The sequence below is a fragment of the Heterocephalus glaber genome, unplaced genomic scaffold, assembly GCF_053883595.1.
Source record: "Heterocephalus glaber isolate CG9 unplaced genomic scaffold, H.glaber_assembly_v1.0 deba00000347, whole genome shotgun sequence".
NCBI classification, from domain to species: domain Eukaryota; kingdom Metazoa; phylum Chordata; class Mammalia; order Rodentia; family Bathyergidae; genus Heterocephalus; species Heterocephalus glaber.
In genome coordinates, this window is record NW_028258143.1 from 39900313 (window position 1) to 39922297 (window position 21985).

The following is a 21985-nucleotide window of genomic DNA, read 5'->3' on the forward strand; positions in this document are numbered from 1 at the left end:
GGCAAGAAGAGCTTGGAGTGATATATTCTAAGCTCTAAAAGAAAACAGCCTCCAACCCAGATTGATGTACCCTGCAAAACTAGCTTTCAAAATGGATGGAGAAATAAGAGACATTCCATGACAAAAAGCACCTTAGGAACTTCGTGAATACCAAACCAGCACTCCAAAGAATTTTACACAATATCCTAGGAACAGACATTGAGGATCACAACCCCAGGAAGCAAAGCAGAATGAACCCATCTGGCATGATAAGAAATTAAATGTAAAGGGGGAGAACCCAACAAAAAGAAAAAGTCATGGCAATGACAAGTCAATACATTTCAGTTATAACCATTAATGTTAATGGTCTCAATTCACCAATCAAAAGAAATAGACTGGCAGAATGGGTCAAGAAGCAAAATCCAACAATATGCTGCATACAAGAAACACACTTAATTCAAAAGGAAACTCACAGACTGAAAGTTAAAGGGTGGAAAACAATACTCCATGCGATGCGAACCCGAAAAAATGCAGGAGTAGCTATCCTCTTTGTAGATCAAGTAGATTTCAAACCAACACTGATTAAGAGAGATGAAGAAGGACACTACATCCTTGTACAGGGAAGAATCCAAGAGGAAGAGATGACAATCATAAATATCTATGCATCCAACACTAGTGCACCCAACTATATAAAACAAATACTAATAGACATGAAAAGTCATATATGCACTAATACGATTGTAGTGGAGGACCTCAATACCCCACTGTCACAAACAGATAGAACAACTAGACTAAAAATAAGTAATGAAATACTAGAACTCAATCGAACTCTTGAACAAGTGAACTTAACAGATGTTTACAGAGTCTTCCACCCCACAAAATGAGAATATACATTCTTCTCAGCTGCACATGGGTCATTCTCCAAAATAGACCACATACTCACACATAGAACATGTTTAAGTAAGTGCAAAGGAATTGAAGTTATCCCCTGTATATTATCAGACCATAGTGCATTGAAATTGGAGATCCATAGCAAAAGAAACTCAAAAAATTTCATAAACACACGGAAACTGAACAACACACTTCTGAATAACCAATGGGTCACAGAGGAAATTAAAGAAGAAATCAGACAGTTCCTTCAATTAAATGACAATGACAATACAACATATCAGAATCTGTGGGACACAGTGAAAGCTGTCTTAGGAGGGAAATTCATAGCAGTGAATACGCATATTAGGAAAACAGAACAAGCCCAATTAAACAACCTGATGCTGAACCTCAAGCTTCTAGAAAAAGAAGAGCAGGATAACCCCAAAGCTCATACAAGGGAAGAAATTATAAAGATCAGAGGAGAAATCAATGCAATGGAGACTAAGAGAATGATACAAAAAATCAATGAAGCCAAGAGTTGGTTCTTTGAAAGAATCAACAAAATTGACAAAGCTTTAGCCAACCTTGTCAGAAAAAGGAAAGAAAAGGCCCAAATCCATGCAATTAGGAATGAAAAGGGTGAAACTACAACAGACTCAGCAGAAATCCAGAGGATCATCAATACCTACTTCCAGAACCTATACGCCAATAAGATGGACAACACAGAAGAAATGGACAGATTCCTAGATACATATGAATTACCAAAGTTGAACGAAGAAGACCTAAAAATTCTGAACAACCCAATATCAACCAATGAAATTGAAAATGTAATTAAAAACTTATCAACTAAGAGAAGCCCAGGCCCTGATAGCTTCACTGCTGAATTCTACAAGACATTTAGAGAGGAACTGCTGCCACTACTGTTTAAACTCTTCAGTGAAATTGAAAGAGAAGCAATACTCCCAAATTCATTCCTGGAAGCAAGCATCACCTTGATCCCCAAAGCAGAGAAAGACCCAACTGAAAAAGAGAACTATAGGCCAATCTCATTAATGAACATAGATGCAAAAATCCTTAATAAGATACTGGCAAACAGAATGCAGAAGATCATCAAGAAGATCATACACCCTGATCAAGTGGGATTCATCCCAGGGATGCAGGGATGGTTCAACATATGCAACTCAATCAATGTAATACACTATATCAATAGAGCCAAGGACAAAAACCATATGCTTATCTCCATAGACCCAGAAAAAGCATTTGACAAAATCCAACATGCATTTATGATAAAAACCCTACAAAAAATTCGAATAGATGGTCTCTACCTCAAACTGATAGAAGCCATCTATGAAAAACCAACAGCCAATATCATACTAAATGGTCAAAAACTGAAATCCTTCACACTCAAATCAGGAACAAGTCAAGGATGTCCACTATCACCACTCTTGTTCAATATAGTTCTGGAAACATTAGCCATGGCAATTAGACAAGAGAAAGAAATAAAAGGAATAAAGATAGGTAATGAAGAAGTCAAATTGTCATTATTTGCAGATGACATGATACTCTATATAGAAGACCCCAACAACTCCACCAAAAGTCTTCTAGACTTAATAACCAAATTCAGTCAAGTAGCTGGTTACAAGGTCAACACACAAAAATCAATAGCTTTCCTCTACACGAATGACAGACTCACTGAGAGAGAAATACGGCAAATAATTCCTTTCACAATAGCATCAAAAAACTGAAATACCTAGGAATCATCCTAACGAAAGAAATCAAAGACCTCTTCTCTGAAAACTATGGCACTCTGAAAAGAGAGATTGAAGATGATATCAGAAAATGGATAGACATCCCCTGCTCCTGGGTAGGAAGGATTAATATAGTGAAAATGGCCATACTTCCTAAACTAGTATATAGATTTAATGCAATTCCAATTGAGATTCCAGCACCATACTTCATAGACCTCGAGAAAACAATCCAAAAATTCATTTGGAACAAGAAGAGACCCAGAATAGCAAAAGCAATTCTAGGTAACAGAGACATGGCAGGGGGTATCACAATCCCCAACCTGCAACTCTACTACAAAGCTACTGTGATAAAAACAGCATGGTACTGGCAAAGAAACAGACCTGAGGACCAGTGGAACAGATTAGAAGATGCAGAAACAATGCCAGACACACTCAGCCATCTCATCTTTGATAAAGGAGCCAAACACCCTCACTGGAGGAAAGATAGCCTCTTTAATAAATGGTGCTGGAAAAATTGGGCTTCAACTTGCCAAAGATTAAAACTAGACCTGTATCTCTCACCATGCACTAAACTAAAATCAAAATGGATTAAAGATCTAAATATTAAAATAGAAACTCTGAACCACTTGGAACAGAGGTTAGGGAGAACCCTTGAAGACATTGGTGTAGGAAAAGATTTTATGAACAAAACCTCAGTTGCCCATGAACTAGCATAAACAATCAACAAATGGGATCTCTTCTTATTAAAAGGCTTCTGCACAGCAAGAGAAACCATCAGCAGTGTGCAGAGACAACCCACAATGTGGGAAAAAATCTTCACCTGCTCTTCCTCAGACAAAGGTCTACTATCTCGAATCTATAAAGAATTTAAAAAGATCAGACCTCCCAAATTTAAAGACCCAATTGAAAAATGAGCAGCTGAAATGAACAGACATTTCTCAGACAAAGAAGTAGAAATAGCAAATAAATACATGAAAAAATGTTCAACATCACTGGTCATTCGAGAGATGCAAATGAAAACAATGCTGAGATTCCACTTCACTCCAGAAAGAATGGCTGCTATCATGAAATCAAGCAATAACAAATGCTGGCGGGGCTGTGGGGAAAGAGGAACCCTGCTCCCCTGCTGGTGGGAGTGTAGACTGGTGCAACCACTGTGGAAATCAGTATGGAGATACCTCAAAGAACTAGGACTGAAAGTCCCATTTGACCCTGCTATTCCACTGCTGGGTATCTTCCCCAAAGAATTAAAAGAATCATACCACAGTGATATATGTGCACCCATGTTCATAGCAGCGCAGTTTGTAATAACTAAAACTTGGAAACAGCCCAAATGCCTATCAACTGGAGACTGGATCAAGAAAATGTGGTTTTTTAGTAAAATGGAGTACTACTCAGCCATAAAAAATGAGAAATTAGAGACATTTATAGCTAAGTGGATGCACATTGAGGCAATACTCTTAAGTGAAATAAATAGGTCACACATGTGTAAATACAGAATAGTTTGTGTGAGAAACTGAAAGTGTAATAAGGACTAAATGTATAATAGGTCATGTGAAATAGGAAGAAAAGGGGCAAAGGGGAAGGAAGTGGGTGGTCTAGGGGAAAGGATGGAAGGAAATGGGATTAATATGAGAAAATGGAAAAATAGGAACAAAATCTTTGTAAATAGGGAGGAATGGAGGGGTTGAAGGGAGGCCTGGGCAAGGTTGAAAAATAAGAACCAAGAGAGACCATGTAAAGGTGCAAATTTCCAATGATGAATGTCATTATATTGTATACCTAAAATGTACCAATTACTAGAATGAATAATCGATAATGTAAAATAGGAAGAAAAGGTCCAAAGGGGTAGGGGTAGTGGGAGGGGCAGGGTAAAGGAAAGAAGGGAAAGAAAAAATGATGAGAAATGGAAAAAATGGAAATAAAGTCTTTGTAAATAGGGAAGGGTGGAGGGTGTGAAGGAGGGCTAGGAATGGCAAAAAAATAAGAACCAAGGTGTATTATGTAAAGGTACAATTCCCAGTGAGCAATGTAATTGTGTTGTATACCTACAATGTACCAATAAAAGAATTTAATACAAAAAAAAAAGACTACAGCAGACATTTACAGGGGTGAATTCCTATTTAATGAAAATATCTTGCCCTAGAATGGGGGAAGGAAACATGCCGGGGACTAGGGGGAAAGAGAAGGTGGTGATTATTGGTATCGTTTCTATATTTGTCCCCAATATCTCATCATTAAGGTGATTTACTTGCTTTTGTAGGTACCTGGTTTTAAGACATAAACTTTGTCAGGCCTTCTATAGAGGTTGGGTTAGAGAAGACTTGAATCAGTTGTCTGTGGTTCTTCTGTAACATCTGCAACAGGAAAATGAGGAAGGGAGACCACTGGAGAAGTTCTGGACATGCTGAGAAAGACTCACACAGTTGGAAATATGAACCTAGAACTATATCTTTGAACTATGAGTTCAGAAATGCCTCAGAGCAGAGGATCTCGACAGGATCTTTAATGAAGGGGAAGAATGAGAAGTAAGTACAGCATAGATTGCTGATTCTCATAGATATCCACTGAGTGAGAGGAGTCTAAAAAAGGAGAATAAAACCAAACATGCAGAGATGTAGGAATGATTTTATTTATTCTTTAACATGTACCCATTAAAATTTTAATAGCAAAACACTTTATACTCATCATACTATACATCTAATACAATAAAGCCCAATCTAGAGGTGTTTTTATTCAACAAGGATCTACTCCAATACATTTACTTTAAGATAAAAGAAAACAATTTTATTATGCATCACCACTATTACAGCTGTGCTTTTCATATCTAGTTCTTAGAGGAAAGTATTATTACTAAAATTGTACACATTATAGGTCAAAAGAAGTAAAATATGAAAGCCGCTTCAATAAAATATTTTAAGGCAATTGTAGACTACATTAAAATTGTCTTAGAAAATTATTTACAACTTTATGATAGTACAAATGCTCTAAATTTAAATCTACGGATTTTATACAAAAATACTCTAAAATACAAATATAAGTTAAAAACTCAATAAAACATTCACCATTTCTAGTGAAATTAGTATTAAGAATATATTCTAGGTGGTAAAATTGAAAGTATTAACTACAAAATCTTAAATATTTTCATGGTAATCTCCTAGTTTCACTGTAAAATTCTCACATTTTTACAAATGTAATTTATACAATTTTTTTATGGGCCCCTTCTCTGTTTAACTCATGTAAATAGACAATAAATTAATTTTTAAAATTCTAGTAAAAAGTTGACATGTTGGCTGTATATGGTATGGCACCTGTTAACCCCAGGTACTTGGGAGGCTGAGACAGGAGAATCACATGTTTGAGGTTAAACTGGGCAATTTAGCAAGACCCTGTCTCAAATTAAAAAATAAAAAGGGCTCAGGGTGTAGCTCAGTAGCATAGTGAATGCTTAGAATGTATAAGGCCCTGGGTTCAATCCCTAGTGCCAGAAAAACCCAAAAAACAAAAAAACCCAAGTTGACATGCTATATGAAAGATATAAATTGTAAAATTTCCAAATAGTTGAATCCCTTTAAACAATCATATGTTTTAAATCAGGAAACACAAAATACATTGCTGCAAGGTACTCAATCAAATCTAACAATAATGTTCTCACATTTCAGAAAGTATTCAGGACTAACTCTTCTTTAAAGCTATTTATGAATAAAAACATATACATTTAAGTAACATTGGTATGAAATATCTTTGGAGTAGTATAAGAAACATCTTGCTAAGAGGCATCATTTTGCTGTGTAAAAGTTAAGCAAGTCACATTGTTTAATAATCTTTCCCAAATGCTACAAATGACTATTTTGTTGCTATTATTTACAGTTGGGTTTTTACCTAGAGATACTAATTTTGCATATGGCAAGATGCTCTTAAAAATTAAAAGGTAGATGTATGATCTAGTAATACGCCCGCTTAAATTTTCTAAATTGTGTTAAAAATGTCATTAAAATGTAAACATATCCTAGTTACCACCACATTCTTTTACCCTATAAACAGTCTGGATTTAAGTTCTAGCTTCTAGTTTGCCCCATTCTAGTAAGTAGAGTTATAAACATTGAATTTAGTAGATGATTGTGTAGATTAACACAGTAAGTAGCCAACTGAAAAAGTACTTAAGATTTCTACTTTGGAACACAGTAAATACTGACATTAGGAAAATTTTAAGTGGCTCATCTTCCCTAACACATTAGTGCAAATAAGCAAACTTTTAGGAAAATTTAATCATGAAAAAAAGGAAACACAATTTGATCTTCATTCATTCCTTGTTCATACCGAACTGATGAGGTGCCTGCCCACTGGAAACGGTTTCTTTGGAAGAGGAACCAAATCACTCCGCTGACCAGAGCTAAGCTGCTGAGCACAGCAAATGTGATGGCTACTCCTTTGTAATTAGGACCTGAAAGAGGGAAAAGGGTGACATTGGAGGAAAGAATACACCAGCAATCGTTATTATGGATTTTATTCTTTAAATTGTGTGTCACATACATAACCATGTACAATGCACCCTCGAGTCACAACCAGCCTGACATACAACTTGGGTTACAACCAGAATTTTTGTTTTGACTTACGAACAAAGCCTGAGTTATGACTGGAATGTAGGCCCTTATGCTTCCAGATGGTCTTAGAATCAGATTTAACCCTTTCCTGTGTGGGGTTAATTAAGAAATCCTGGGCCAATGTCTCTCTAAGGACACTGAGATCTGCCTGTATAAAAGAGACTTTGAAGACTGTGTAGAGGAGCCTGAGCCTTTCATTGACCAACTAGAGTTACAACCAGCTCTCAGGAACGAACTGAGTGCATAAGTCAAGGATCCACTGTACAAATTAGAGACAATAAATGCCTGATTGTTTTATAGCTTGCAGATAAAATTCAAGCTTGTCATCAAAGACTTAAGTGCCTTCTTTTCAATTTAAGTGTTTTCTTTTTTATTGAAATCCTCTTCATGGTTATAGGAATTTTCCTCCAAAGAAATTGAAGCACTGTCATTTTTTCACTTTCTCTTAACATCACTCTTTTGGGACTATCACTCCTTATATATTGTCCTATTTTGATAACAAATTGCTAAAAGCTGTAAATTTTTGTGTTTGATTTACCTGGGGTCAAATAAAGTATTGTTTGCTTCAAAATGATTCATGCCTCTAGGATGACCTCATTTAGTTCTTAGCTATTCAACTTCAAATACTGCTTTCTTTCTTTTTTTTCTTTTTTGGGTACCAGGGAACCAACTTGGGACCTTGCGCTTGTGAGGCAGGTGGCAGCACCACTGAGTTTAAATCCCGGCCCTCTTCTCTACAGCTTTCTGATCGACCCCTCCACCCTACTGGGGATGGAACCTAGGCTCTTGCACACACCAGTTAAGCACCTCTACCGCTGGGCTACATCCCCAGCCCCTGCTCTATGACTTTAAATACAATCTCTGTGTGGGCCTCCACTCCCTTTCATATATTCAACTGCATACTTGACATCTTTATGTGAATATTTTTTCTCTACACAAGGAACTCAAAATGGCCCAAATAGAACTCTTGATTTATACCACCTTATACCTGCTTTGTCCTACCCTCTAAAAGCTTCCAATTGCTTTCCATTCCACTTAGAAGAAAGCCAGAACCCTTGACCCTTCTGCTTCTAAACCCTTGCGTCTGCCACCTGCCTCCCTTCAAATTCTTCCCTGATCTCCTTGCTTTGGTTGGTGCCTCCTGAGCTGTGCTGGGCTGACCTTTCAGATCTCAGCTTCAGTGCCTCCTGCTCTTAGACATCTTCCCTGGTAACCTTACCTGAAGTAGTCACCCACCTATCCTCCATCACATAGGGTTTAGAATTATTTTGTGTTTCTTTGTCTTGAGCTGCTTGTTTACTTCTCTGTCTTCCTCTACTACCCTGTAAGCTCTGTAAGAACAGGAAGCTGATCTGCCTTGTTCATAGGTGCACAGCATGGAGAAGAGGATATAACAGACAGTAGACACTGAGTATTTGCTGAATCAATGCAATAAAAATAGATACCAATTGCCTACATTTGGAATTTTACCTTTAATATTTATAGACAAAAATGGAAATTTTTATGTTAAATTTTTAAAAATGTTAGTCTGAAAAGTTTGGAGCTCTTTCTCTACAAATAAGTTAAAATTAATATTTTTTAAAAAAATAATATGTTAGTGGTGATTTTATATATCAATTAATGAACCAGAAGTTCAAATTATGATTTCCTATGGATATTCTGAACATTTTAAGTAGTTAAATCTAGTTTTAGATTGTCCTAAAATTAATCATGAGTTTTATGGGAATGGGGAGAAAGGAAGCAAAGTAACTGCAAAATAGATCTTCAAGCTTTTACATAGTCAAACTATAGAATGAAATACATCTTAATGTTTTTTAAAAAATTACCACTTTAATACTTTGGCAGCTTCCATTTTTCTAAGAATTACCTATAAAGTTTAGACTATTTAATAGCTTCACTTGGGAGCCTCGGATATGCATTTACTGTCTCTTGTAATCTCTTTTTCAGGGAAAAACATCTCTATGATTTAATGAAAAAATTTGGGTACACCTTACAAATACTTCAGGACCAAGAACAAAAACTTAGTGCATAATTGGATTGTTCTCCTCCCCCCCTTTCAGACAGGGTCTTACTGTGTAGTTCAGGCTGGCATTGGACTCACTATGTAACCCAGGCTGGCCTCAGCCTTGTGGCAATCCTCCTGCCTCAGCTTCCCAAGTGCTGGGATTACACGTGTGCACCCCCATGCCTCCCTGCCCATACATTTATTTCTTGACTTGTTCTTTAAGGACAAGTTACATACTTACCCAGAGGAACTTTGCAGACAACTCTTCCATAACCATGTGAACATTCAACTTTTTTCCAAGTTTCATTTGAAGCTAACAAAATGCTACATTTTCCATCACCACTCTTACTTTTATTTTCCCACTTGACAAATGTCACTCCTGATCCATCAAACCAACTCCAAGAATGATCTGAAGAAAGATATTAAATACAACTATATTCACAGCTACTAAATTACTGAGTTAAAAGGATGTGGATCAAATAAATCATTTACTTAGAATGGTACTGTCTTTATATGATAGCCTATTTAAAAGTGAAATTAATTTAAAAAAACTATAAATAAGTCCTTTAGTTGCACTTGTCACATTTCAAGTACTCTTTAGCCATATGTGACTAGTGACTACTATTTTAAGCAGAAATAGAACATTTTCATCTTTGTAGAAAGTTCTGTTGGACACTGATACAGAATATGGCATTTTGATTAATGTGCAGTATGCTTGCACATTTACTGTGTGAGAGAGTGATGTCTGGGAATCAATATCCTCCCTTCTTTATGAAAGCTTGTTTGATTAAAATCACACAGCTGGAGGAGGAAGAAGCGTCCTTCCCACCTCAGCCCCAGCACCAAGATTCCAGTCTGTTTTCCAGCTGAGGCGGCACCACCTTGTGGTGAAAGGGTAAACACAAGTTCTGATTCATCTAGATGGTCATTACAATCTCATTTTTTGAAAAATGCTTAATATTTTAGAATTTGTTTAACTTGTTTAATATTCAACTTTGGAAAAAAGTTGCATAAAACAGACCTCCTACCAAATTTGTACCTTTACGTTTAAATCAATTATCTGTAAAATCATTTAAGACAATTTTGATTGATGGTAAAAATATTCTAAGAGGGAAAATAATAAGATATTTTTCTCAATAACAGAGTTATAAGGGGCAAAACCATGGAGTGATAAACACTGGGGCCCTAAGGGAAGTAACTCCTGGGTTCCTGGTGGGGACATGGGACACAGACATTTCTATAGGAAAAAAAATTCTGATGTTGATCCAAGGATCTTAGGAATCAGCCTCTACAACAATCCTACTGACTTAACCTGATTTTCTGTTTCATTAGTGGTTTTCATAATTACTAATAACTTACTTACATGTTCATTCAAAATTTATAAGCCTCCAAAACAGCCAGTGGGCCTGGCTTACTCCTCCATGAGAAGCACTTGAATTAGTCACCATTTGACATTCTTAAGCAAGGCTGACTTGGTATTTAGGACAAGTTAGAACTCCCTTTACATACTGTACACATAAATATGGCACTTACCAAGAGAATGTTGAAATAATCCAAGCCAAACTCTCATGGTAATATTATTATTTTCCCTCATCAATCTGCTCACAAATTTATTCTCATTTTCATCCTTTATACTGATGATAGTTGCAGAATGATCTGTTGAAGGAAAACAAGTTGCATCTAATTAGCTCTATGTAAAACAGAAAATGGTTTATTCTAAACTAGTCATTTGAGAAAAAAATCTATCATGAACAAGATCATTGAAATATTCAATCTTCACACAGGGATTTTTTTCTTAGGGTTTTTTAAAAAAACAGTTATGGCAAAATTTTAAAATACTGTAATTCCAAAAAGTTAGACATATATTAAAATTGAAAATTTGTATGTAGAAATTTTGTATTTCTGCAAAATATTTAACTGGCACTTTTTTTCGGGGGCGGGTACTGGGAATCAAACTTAGGACCTTGCACTTGTGAGGCAGGCGTGGTGTCACTGAGCTAAATTCCTGGCCCCCTGGTACTATTTTTTGATCTTAGAGATGCCTGACTAATAAGATCCTTGTTTGAACAGCTAGTCATAATAACTGCAGTTTGTGATGGTAGAAATATGTGTCGCCCTACAGAGTTTTAGTGCTTTGACCTCAATGAATATTTTTTATAACTCAGTTTTAAACTTGCTTCTGCTAAAGTGGAATTAAAAATGAATAGGTATGTGATATTGGGGAGCATTAATCCTCCTTTAATACTATCTCATAATAAATGTATTTGTTCATACTTGTTGTGAGTTACTAAAAATAATCTGGAATTCAATAAGTGAGTGTTCTTGAAGTTTGATAGGTTCCCTAAACCCACAAAGAAAATAGTATTATCACCAGCACTGGGTAAGAGGTAGAAATAAATAAAAACTAGACTTGGAAATCAGTCCCAAATGGAATTAACTACAGTATCTGCATCAGCAACAAGCCTATCCATACTTGAACTAAAGCATTTCTTTTGTGGTGAGAGGTAATTTAAGAAGGCAAAGGAGAGCCAGGTGTAGTAGTCTATGCCTATAATCCTAGCCCTTGGAGGGCTGAGGTAGGAGGATCACTTTGAGTTCTAGGCCAGCCTGGGCTACATAGTGAGTTCAAGGCCAGCTGGAACTACACTGGGTGACCATCTCAAAAAACCAAAAAAAAAAAAAGAAAAAAAAAAAGAAGAAAAAATAAAACCTCTTCATAGACCATCACAATGTACAGATGCTCTATATATTTCCATGTTTAATATTATACAATATGGTAGATGTTACCTGAAACGTAAGGAAACTGAAACTTGAGATTAATTGTTCACATTTACACAGTTACAGAATTAGAAAGACATTTTTAAGCTTTCTTTTTTTGTTCTTTTCTTTTTGCAGTACTGGGAATTAATCCTAGGGCCAGTGCATGTTAACAAGTACTCTTCCACTGAGCTACATCCCTGGCCTTTTCCTAAAATTTCAAATTCTAAAACAGGATCTCACTAAATTGCCCACGCTGGCCCTGAACTTGTGATCCTCCTGCCTCAGCCTCCAGAGTAGCTGAGATTATAGGCATCTGACACTGTGTGGGGCCAATTTCAATTTTTTTTTTTTGATACTGGGGATTGAACTTGAGACCTTGTGCTTTTGAGGCAGGTGGTGGAACCACTGAGCTAAATCCCCAGGCCCCCAATCTCAATATTTTTAATAAGAATAGTTTTGAGAATTCACTCTTTAATGTGCACTGTGCTTTATCTATATATATCATCTCATTTCATTCCTACAACAACCCAAACTGTACCAACCTTTGAAGTACTATTTTCATTCTCACTGTTTAGATAGAAAACAAATAATATGTAAATTCCACAGTGTCACTTAGCTGGTACTTGTGACAGCTGTAACTTGGACCTTTACCATTGGCATCAAAAGCTTAAATGCTAAACCCACACACTATATTTAGAGTAAATCTTTTTTATTTTTTCCCTTAGGAGGAAGAAGAGGAAGAGGTTTCTAATTTTCAGAATACATACATAGCTTATAATAGTTTTCATCAAATACATAAACGTATAACACACAGTTGTTCCCACATTAAAATTCTTGTTATGTAGTTAAGCAATAACTAGGAGATTTTTTAACCAGTCAAATGTCTTCATAAGATTAGCAAAATAAATGAGCTAAATGCCATCTGCCTGGTTAAACTGCTACCCAAACATGCAGGTAAATAGTTTGGGTCTTGAAACTCCTCTAGGTAGTTTATCTTGAAGTCATTTTACATTTTGACTATAGGTTAAATTTATCATGAGTGAGAGCCAGTCACTGTTGCTATTTCTCAAATCGGTAAACCAGAAGACAAATTTGTAATTTATGGTGTTCCGAGGATGTAGGTGATCTATTCCACATGGATGCATAACCCACGCTTGTTCGATTTTGTTATTCTGGTTAGACTTAGCTTAACTGGTTAATAATTAATGGACAATCTATAATTTTTTATTTACTACTTAGCAACTTTATAAAAACTTTGGCTCTTAATCTTTTTATCTACGCATACCTAGCTATATTTAAAACTATTTCATTTGTCATCACTTTACAACAGCTTACTTCGCATATTTAAGCACACTTCTTCCCACTTATTTTTATTTCCCATGTACTTATTCTTACACTAATAGTTTTTAATGAGCTATTCCAATATTCCATTGAGCACTTACCTCATGAATTCTCTACCATTTCCCACCCCAGGGCAATTAGGTTATACTGCTATTATAAAACAGCAAGTTCTTCTAAACATTTTCCAAAATACAAACAATATTTAAAATTATTTCCTTAAGAAAAATTTCTAAGAGGTAAATTATCAAGTCAAAGAAAATCAACACGTTTTAGCTCACCAAGTTCTTGACACAGTTGTTTGGCCTCTGAGAAACTGTGCAATGTCTGGTCTGTCGTGTAACAGTGATCCCCGTACTGGATCCACTGTGACCTGTGTTCTTTTGCTGCTGGACATCTTGATGAATATGTGTGCAGGGACAGCTCTTTAGCTGTGTAAATGTTAAGACACAGCTGTAATAATGCACAAAACAATGACTGTCTTCCTAAATAACATTAAATGTCCCCATTTGAACTCTTGCTTTTGTGAATAACAAGTATTTAATACAATAAATGTACCAGAGAAAGCCACAGGCCATACTCTGTGAATACACATTCCAGTTAGCTTTCTGGAATACCATTTTTAAAACTTATGACAGTAGAAAAGGAAAGTACTTACCCCTCTAATATGGATTTAAACTGAAGTAAACACAACCAGAAAGACAGACGGGGAAAGAAACAAAGTGAGTGAGAGTGGGTAGGCCTGAAACTACTCTGAAATAATTAAAATTCTTCCTTTCCATGGATTCCTCCCCCAATACATAGTAAATATTCATATCACATCTTGATTCTTTTTACTTCCTCTTCCTTCCCCCTCCCATCAGCCCTCATACCTCCTAGGATTCCTTTTTATTTTGATAATATATAATATTTTGATAATACCTAAATTACTTAGATACACAAAAAATTATTTTTAGGACTTATACTCACAAGTAATATCTTGGTAATTCGGTTTACAAAACACAATCTATCAGTACAGCAAAATCTCTCACATACCAAAAAGAGAGTAAGTGTGGCTTCTCAGCTCTTTAAAAAAAAAAAAAAGTGTTTATTTAAACTCTTTGATTTTTAATTGTGCTAAGTAACATGATGAGCCTTTGTAATGAAGCTAGTGCCCCTTAATGCCTATAATTAATCCCAAGAGAAGAGCACATGAGGCAAGAGGGTACACTGTCAACACCCCATGGGTGTCTTACAGATTATCTAATCAATTGTCTGACCTAGTCCCAGTCAGTAATCTCAACCCATACTGTTATTGTGCATGTGGTCTGCACTTCCTCCAGTAACTGAAAGCTTTTCCTAATTTTTCTCCAGGTCTTGTTGTGGTAGAATCTATTTGTGGTCTCTGTGATTCCAGAAAAATGGATGTTTCTGTTTCTTTCTTATCAAGAGACTTTTATAGTGTCTCTTACTTCCTTCTGGTTCCTTATCTTCTGTTAAAAACCAGCCTTGATCTTTTCGTATTTCAATTATTTGGTTGGCTTTTGTCTTTTATTATTCTCCAATGCTACCAGTTTGAGATCTAAGTTTTTCTTTAGTTCTACACCTAGCACCCTAGGTAAGTTTCCCAGCTGTTGCTGGTCAAAACTAGTTTGGCGAATTTATTTGTAAAATCTATGAAACTCTGACAACTCTTCAGTGAGGCTGCAATGGAAGGAGACATTACTAGCAAGTCATTATTATTATTATTATTTTTGGTACCAGGGATCGAACTTGGGACCTTGTGCTTGCAAGACAGGCACAGGAACCACTGAGCTAAATCCCCAGCCCCTACTAGCTTCTACCATGTTGTGAAAATAGTTGGTTTGTCAAAGGAATATTGTGGGCTCTCCATTGTCATGCTGGGCTTAACTGTGTGTGGTTTCTTTAGATGTGAAGCATGTTGAACTACTGGCCACCATGGCACCCCTAGGATGAGTGGAGTTTTCTTTTTTTCTTTTTCTTTTAAATTCTCATACTAGAATCAAATGGAGATCATTTATCTTTGTTGTTTATTTGTTTCTAGTGTTGTGTGTAGCTGGGGTGCCTTGGGTTGCATACATTTACCTGTACTATGGGAAGTTTGATATATTAATGTCCAAGATGATCTAATTTTTTTTTTTTGTACCGGGAATCAAACTCAGGACTTTGCACTTGCGAGGCAGGTGCCAGAACCACTAAGCTAAATCCCCGGCACCCATCTAATTTTTTGTACTGTGGTAAAATACACATCACATACCATTTAACATGTTAACCACTTTTAAGTGTATAGTTTAGTGGCAATAAATAATCCACATTTTAGTGCAACCATTACCACTATTACTGGAACTTTTTCATCTTGCAAAACTGTACCCATTAAAAAGTAACACCAGATGTTGGGAAAACTGGTTATCTGTTTGGAGAAGAATGAAACCAGACCCTTATTGCTCACAATATACTCAATTAAAATCAAAATAGATCAAAGATCTAAACATTAAAATGGAAACATTAAACCTTCTGGAAGATAAAATAGGTAAAACACTTGAGAACATGGGTGTAGAAAAGTATTTTCTAAACCAAACATCAATTATACAAGAAATAGCAGGAAGAATCAACAAATGGGATTATATCAGACTAAAAAGCTTCGGTACAGAAAAAGAATCAATCAGTAGTGTGAAGAGACAACCACCTACAGGTGGGAAAAAAATTTTTGTCAGCTACTGCTTAGACAAGAGGACTAATGTTTATAATATACAAAGAACTCAAAACCACTGAGAATTAAAGACTGTCAAGAAATAGGCAAGAGAAATGAACAGACACTTCACAGAGGAAGAAATATAAATGGTCAACAGATATAAAAAAGAATGTTCAACATCTCTGGCTGTTAGACAAATGCAAATTAAAACAAACTTAAGATTCCATCTTACTCTGGAAAGAATGGCAACCATTAGGAAGTCAAACAATAACAAACGCTGGCATGGCTGGGATGAAAAGGGAATCCTCCTTCATTGTTGGTAGGAATGTAAACTAGTATAACCACTATGAAAATCAGTGTTACTCAAAGAACTGAAGCTAGAAATTCCATAGGACCCAGCTATCCCCCTACTAGGTATCTTCCCCAAAGAGCATAAGTCATCATACTACATCATACTACAATGATCTGTTTATAGGTAACATATAATTCCTAGTAGCTAAATCCTGGAAGCAGCCTGTGTACCCACCAATGGATGATTGGATAAAGAAAATATGGTATTTATATATAATGGAATACTACTCGGCTATAAAGAGTGACAAATTTGAGACATTTGTAGGAAACCTGATGCACTTGGAAAATATAAGGGTGAGTGAAATAAATTGGACACACAAGTGTAAATACTGTATGGTATCTCTCATGTGAGTGAGCAAATGTACAAACAAAGAAAATTATATAGGATAGAGAGAGACAAGGGGACAGGTCTCTTGCAATAGGGAAGTGGTCCAAGGGAACAAGGGTGAGGGGTATGAAGGAGGGGAAGGGGAAATGAGAAGAATAGAGATATGCTATGTATGGGAACCTAATTACCCCAATTAATGTAAACATTAAATGCCATAACATGAGCTAAGACAAATAATGTCAACAAATATGAAAAAGGGGATAAGGGAACTGGAGGGGTAAGGAAGGGGATTTTTTAAAAAAGAAACAAGTTGTAATATGTACATGTAACCACCCCCAAGATGACTGTAAAATGCATGAATTGCAAACATGTACTCATAAAAAAATAAATTTAAAAAAATTTTACAAAAAGAAAAAATAACACCCCAAACCTCACTCCCTAGAGGACCTGATAACCACCATTCTACTTTCTGCCTCTATTAATTTGAGAACTCCAGGTACCTCATATAAGTGGAAGCATACAGTATTTGTCCTTTTGTGATCAGCTGTTTCTCTTAGTATAATATCTTCAAGGTTTAGCCACAATGTGTGGCACCTGTGCCACCTGTGCAGCACGTGTTGTAGCATTGTAGCATTTTTATGGTTGAATAATATTCCTCTGTGTGTGTTTGTCTGTGTGTGCGTACACACGACATTTTGCTCATCCATTTAGCTACGAACAGATACTTAGATCACTTCCATCTTTTGGTTATTATGAATTATGTTGCTATGAACATGTTCTATAAATACCTATTTGGGTCCTTGGTTTTGTTTCTTTGGGGGAGGCAGGCTCTGTTATGTTGTCCAGGTTAGACTTGAACTGTGAACTTGCAATCCTCCCACCTCGGCTTCTTAGGTAGTTGGGATTACAACATGTGAGACTGTACCTAAATTGAGTCCTTGTTTTTAATTTGTTTGAATATATACCTGGAAGTGAATATGCTGAATCATATGGTACTGTAGTCATCTATTTAAGTTTTGGGGAATCACTATACCATTTTCTATAGTGGCTATACCATTCTACCTTCCTACCAGCAGTATGTTTATTTTGTCCACATCCTCATGTATTCCAATAGTTTTTAAAAAAATTCCATATATTTTCTGCCCCTAAAAAGTAAAAAGTGACTGCATCTTTAAAGGAGTATTGGAAACACGCCTATATGCAATGAGAACTCACAGATTCTAGAGTAAAATTTACCTAATTGATACCATGATTTGAAAGTCTTTGGGAACAAATTACCTGAAAGGATGTATCATACTTGTTTCTATTTACAAATTATCAAAATTATTTCTATGGAATTTGTAAATAAGCATTATTTAAAAACTAAAAATTGTATTGAGTATGTAGCCATGTACATAAATATCATATTTTAGTAAATTCATAGTTATTTAAAATCAAGCCTTACATTTTGTAGACTTATAACAAATAGCACCATCCTTAACAGAGTTGCATGTTTCATGTTCCCAAATTCCTTTTGGATCCAAAACCACACAATTTCCAGGAGATTTTTGGCTTTTCCATGGGATGTAGTCAAGTGCACTTCCATCAGACCATTCAAAACTTGATTCACTTCCCTGTTTAACAATAATAGAGATAACCAGAGCTCAGATGTGTGACTTCAAAAAATAACATAAAGAACAAATACATACTTTAAGAACCACTGACATTGAGGTTGATTATTTGCTTGTAAGTATTGCAGCTCTGGACCTATCTGTGAAATTGAAGATTTACTTCGATGCACTCACTTGAGACATTTGCTCTGACACTATTTAAGTAGGACTTTAAAGTCTGACACAGAATTACTATACTCTGGATCTTTTTATAAAGGATGAGTTTATATAATACTTTAAATGACATGCAAATAAATGGCTTCCATTTATTATAACTACAGAGCTACAATCCTAACATTCGTATTGTTCTAAATACTGTTTTCTATGTTTTACAGTCTTGTGGTTTGGGTGTCTGGCTACATTTCTGACATTACAGAGACCACCAAGCAGCAGGGGCCTAGAAAATACTTCCCAAGAAACTCAAAATGGGAAGAATACTTTTGATTGTTCCTTGAATCAATTTCACTTGCTACCACTTCTTTTTTTTTTTTTTTGGTACCAGGGATCGAACTCAGGACCTTGTGCTTATAAGGCAGGCACCGGAACCACTGAACTAAATCCCCAGTCCTTCCACTTCTTTCTTTTATTTCTTCCACTCTGTTCTAAAGATTAAATAAGGCCTACAACTTTAATCTCATTGGATGACTATCTTTGTAAACCAGACATTATTATAAATATATAGATATACTAATTAATATGATTCAAATAATGGCACAGATGTGTTTATCAGCAGATTAATCTTAAGTAATGCTAATTCCTAAGGGGAAAAGTGGGAAGAAAATGTATGTTTATAAGTCCTAATTGTGTTAAGAATTTTAGTTGGCAAATTACATAAATTTCTGTGCTAAAATCTCAATGAAAATATTATTATCCTAATTTTACAGATGAAGAAATAGAGGTGCAAAAGTTAAATTGCTCATGAAAACCTAGCACATAAATGGAAGAGCTGTTTTTAGTATTGAAACTCAGGTTTTTCTGATTTTATTTCCTTTATACCAGTTTTGCAATTAGTCTGCTCCAAATAGGTAACAGAGGCACTGCTGAGATATTAACCCACTGGGCTTACAGGATGGCTTGGCTGTTTGCATGTACATTCTACAGTTATAAGTTTTTACTTGTACAACACTGTTAATGGTAAGAAAGCACTATGCTGTGCAAGCAGAATCCAAGGACTTGACCAGATACTGTACTTTGAGTTAGTATTTTATGCTCAAATTTCCAACCCGCAAAGTAACAGATTTGGAAAATTTATGAAAAACAGAGCAAGACTTACATCATGACTTGACAGTCCAACCCATAGTGGAAATCCATCACGCTTTACAATATCTTCCAGAAAGAGCTGGCCATTTTGGTTATGAACACTTGCCAAATGACCTCCGCTTTGAGAACATGTGTTTAATGCTTCGTACCACGTTACCTTTCTCTGAATAACATTATAAAGACCATCTTCATATGGAATAAACTGTGGCAGTGTAGTATTATATTCTTCCTTGTAGTCAACTATAATATTTTAAAAAGTGTTAGTCATTAAATTTACAGTATTTTAAAAACACACTGGACAAAATGACAAAATTATTTAAAAAGTTAAAATTGCGTTTATTATTCATAAGAGGGGTCAAATGCATATTTTATTTTTCTTATTGCCACAGCACGTATAATAGGCTCTTTTTTTTTTAGCACGAGGGATTGAACTTGGGTCCTTGCGCTTGAGAGGCAGGCGGCGGAACCACTGAGCTAAATCCCCAGCAATAGGCTCTTAATATTATGGTTGTTTGGTTGATTTAAAAAAGGTATAGACATAGTCTTTATTTAAGACGTGCACATTATAGAGACAAAACAACAATGCTTGAAATGATAGCAAAACTGTTACTCATTAGGGTATGTGAGATTAACTATGATGGAGAGATTTATCTGTGTTAGAGGCCTTAGGGAATCTGCTTAAAATACCAGATCTGGAGGGTTAGGGGAAATTAGGACTAAAGAGAAACAAGTTATCCAGAAAGTAAGGAAGTGTTGAAAACAAGTAAGTAAACAACAAAACTGCAATGGCGAGGCTGCTGCAAAGGGACACTGCAGCCAAAGGGAAAAGCTCTTAATGCCCAAAGCTGGGACAAATTGAGCAAAATATTAAGTAATGTAGTTTGTTGAATAATAATTCAAAGTATAAAATAAATAACCATGAGTTCATATGAGAATTAGAAGGTTAGGTGAAATTAAAAATAAAGAGAAGATAAGTAGAAAGAAGTGCTAAAAACAATCAAAAAACAAAACCACAATGATTGAGGATATTAATAAACAACTGAATATATTTTAATTTGGCCAGAATAGATAAATTATGCAGAGTCCCAAATAATTTAATAGTCAACCTCTCCCCAGCCCTCGCAGGAAGGTGGAGGATAACCCTCCATCCTGTAACTGTGGACTGAGCACAGTAACTTCTTTACAATGAGTACAGCATGGAAAAGGGGGAAAGAGTTGCTTTACAATAGAGAAGTCTAACAAACACTCCCTTGAGCCAAGTGATCAAGGTTAAAGTCAATGGTGAAAGACATCTTTACAGCATATACCATTCATATCATATGATGAAAAGGGTACCTTCTATCTCTGGTTTTCCCCTCTCACTGCAAAACCTCACTTCAATCATGAGAAAAACAGCTAATACAAAGTGAGTAATAGTCCACAAAATACATGCCCAGTCCTCCTCAAAACTGCCAATATCATAAAAAAACAAGGAAAGTCTGAAGAAACATCACAGCCAAGAAGAGCTTATGACTGAATGCAATGCAGTATCCTGGATGGAATCCTGAACAACCAAAGGATATTACATAAAACTAAGGAAATATGAAAAATGTATGGATTCTAGTTAATGATAAAAATGTATGGGTTTCTTAGTTGTGACAAATATACTATACAAATGTAAGATGTCAACAACAGGGGAAAGTGGTGGTGGGAGATATGGGAACTCTGTACTATCTTTGTAATTTTTCTGTAAATCTAAAGGAATTCTAAACTGAATTTAAATTTTTTTTTTTAAATCAAGCAAACAGAAAGCTTCTTGGCAGGAAGAAAAAATAAAGGAACAAATATGAGGTTGGACAAACTCCACACAGAAGACAAATATCAGGCTCACTGAGAAAAAAATGCTTAATGAGCAAGAATGGGAAAACCATGGAGGTGAGGAGAAGGTCTAGAATTAAGGACAGAGGCTAATTTCTAAAACCTCAAAAGTTTACATGGACTCAAAGTAATTGATAATAGGGAATCCTTGGAGAGTGTTGCTACACATGGTCTCTGGCATGCTATCCTGAAACATAGTGAAGGAAGATGACCGGCCAGGATGCCATTGTCATGGGGTCTGTGACAGCAGAAGGCTCAGAGAAGGGTGGTAGTGATGGTAGTTGTTAAGTTGTGAAAATTTTAAATATAACTTCCAGTTTAAAATGGACTTATTTAAGCATTAGGCAAGGTTGAAAGGCATTCATTTTGCCTGGAATGTCAAAATTCTACCCAAACAAATTTTCTTATTTATAAAAATCCTATCCATCCATCAAGGTCCCACCAAGTGTCACCTCCTCTTGAAAGCTTTCCTTGATCATTTTCATCTGTACCAAATAATCTAAGACTAAGCTACATTTGATAATGAAGTTATGTGGTCTCCTCC

The 21985-nt window shown here is 35.8% G+C and overlaps 1 protein-coding gene and 1 long non-coding RNA gene across 3 annotated transcripts in view; one reads left to right on the forward strand and one right to left on the reverse strand.

The window, feature by feature from the left end:
* The window catches only part of LOC101702684 (CD302 antigen), a 161811-nt gene that overhangs the window by 40925 nt on the left and 98901 nt on the right, over positions 1-21985 (reverse strand). Inside the window, exons 30-35 of one of the 2 annotated variants that reach the window (XM_013076272.3) lie at positions 19598-19824; positions 18120-18288; positions 13586-13735; positions 10740-10862; positions 9448-9615; positions 5216-7041 (exon numbers count right to left, since the gene is read on the reverse strand). In XM_013076272.3, coding sequence (XP_012931726.2) covers positions 6863-7041; positions 9448-9615; positions 10740-10862; positions 13586-13735; positions 18120-18288; positions 19598-19824 — 1016 coding nt within the window. In that variant the 3' untranslated portion in view covers positions 5216-6862. Of the gene's footprint in view, positions 1-5215; positions 7042-9447; positions 9616-10739; positions 10863-13585; positions 13736-18119; positions 18289-19597; positions 19825-21985 lie in introns of those variants that run through there. The other variant, XM_013076267.3, reaches the window with a different exon arrangement.
* The window catches only part of LOC147829917 (uncharacterized), a 60815-nt gene that overhangs the window by 27130 nt on the left and 11700 nt on the right, over positions 1-21985 (forward strand). Inside the window, exon 2 of the long non-coding RNA XR_015445488.1 lies at positions 21365-21498. This is a non-coding gene — a long non-coding RNA (uncharacterized LOC147829917). The remainder of the gene's footprint in view (positions 1-21364; positions 21499-21985) is intronic.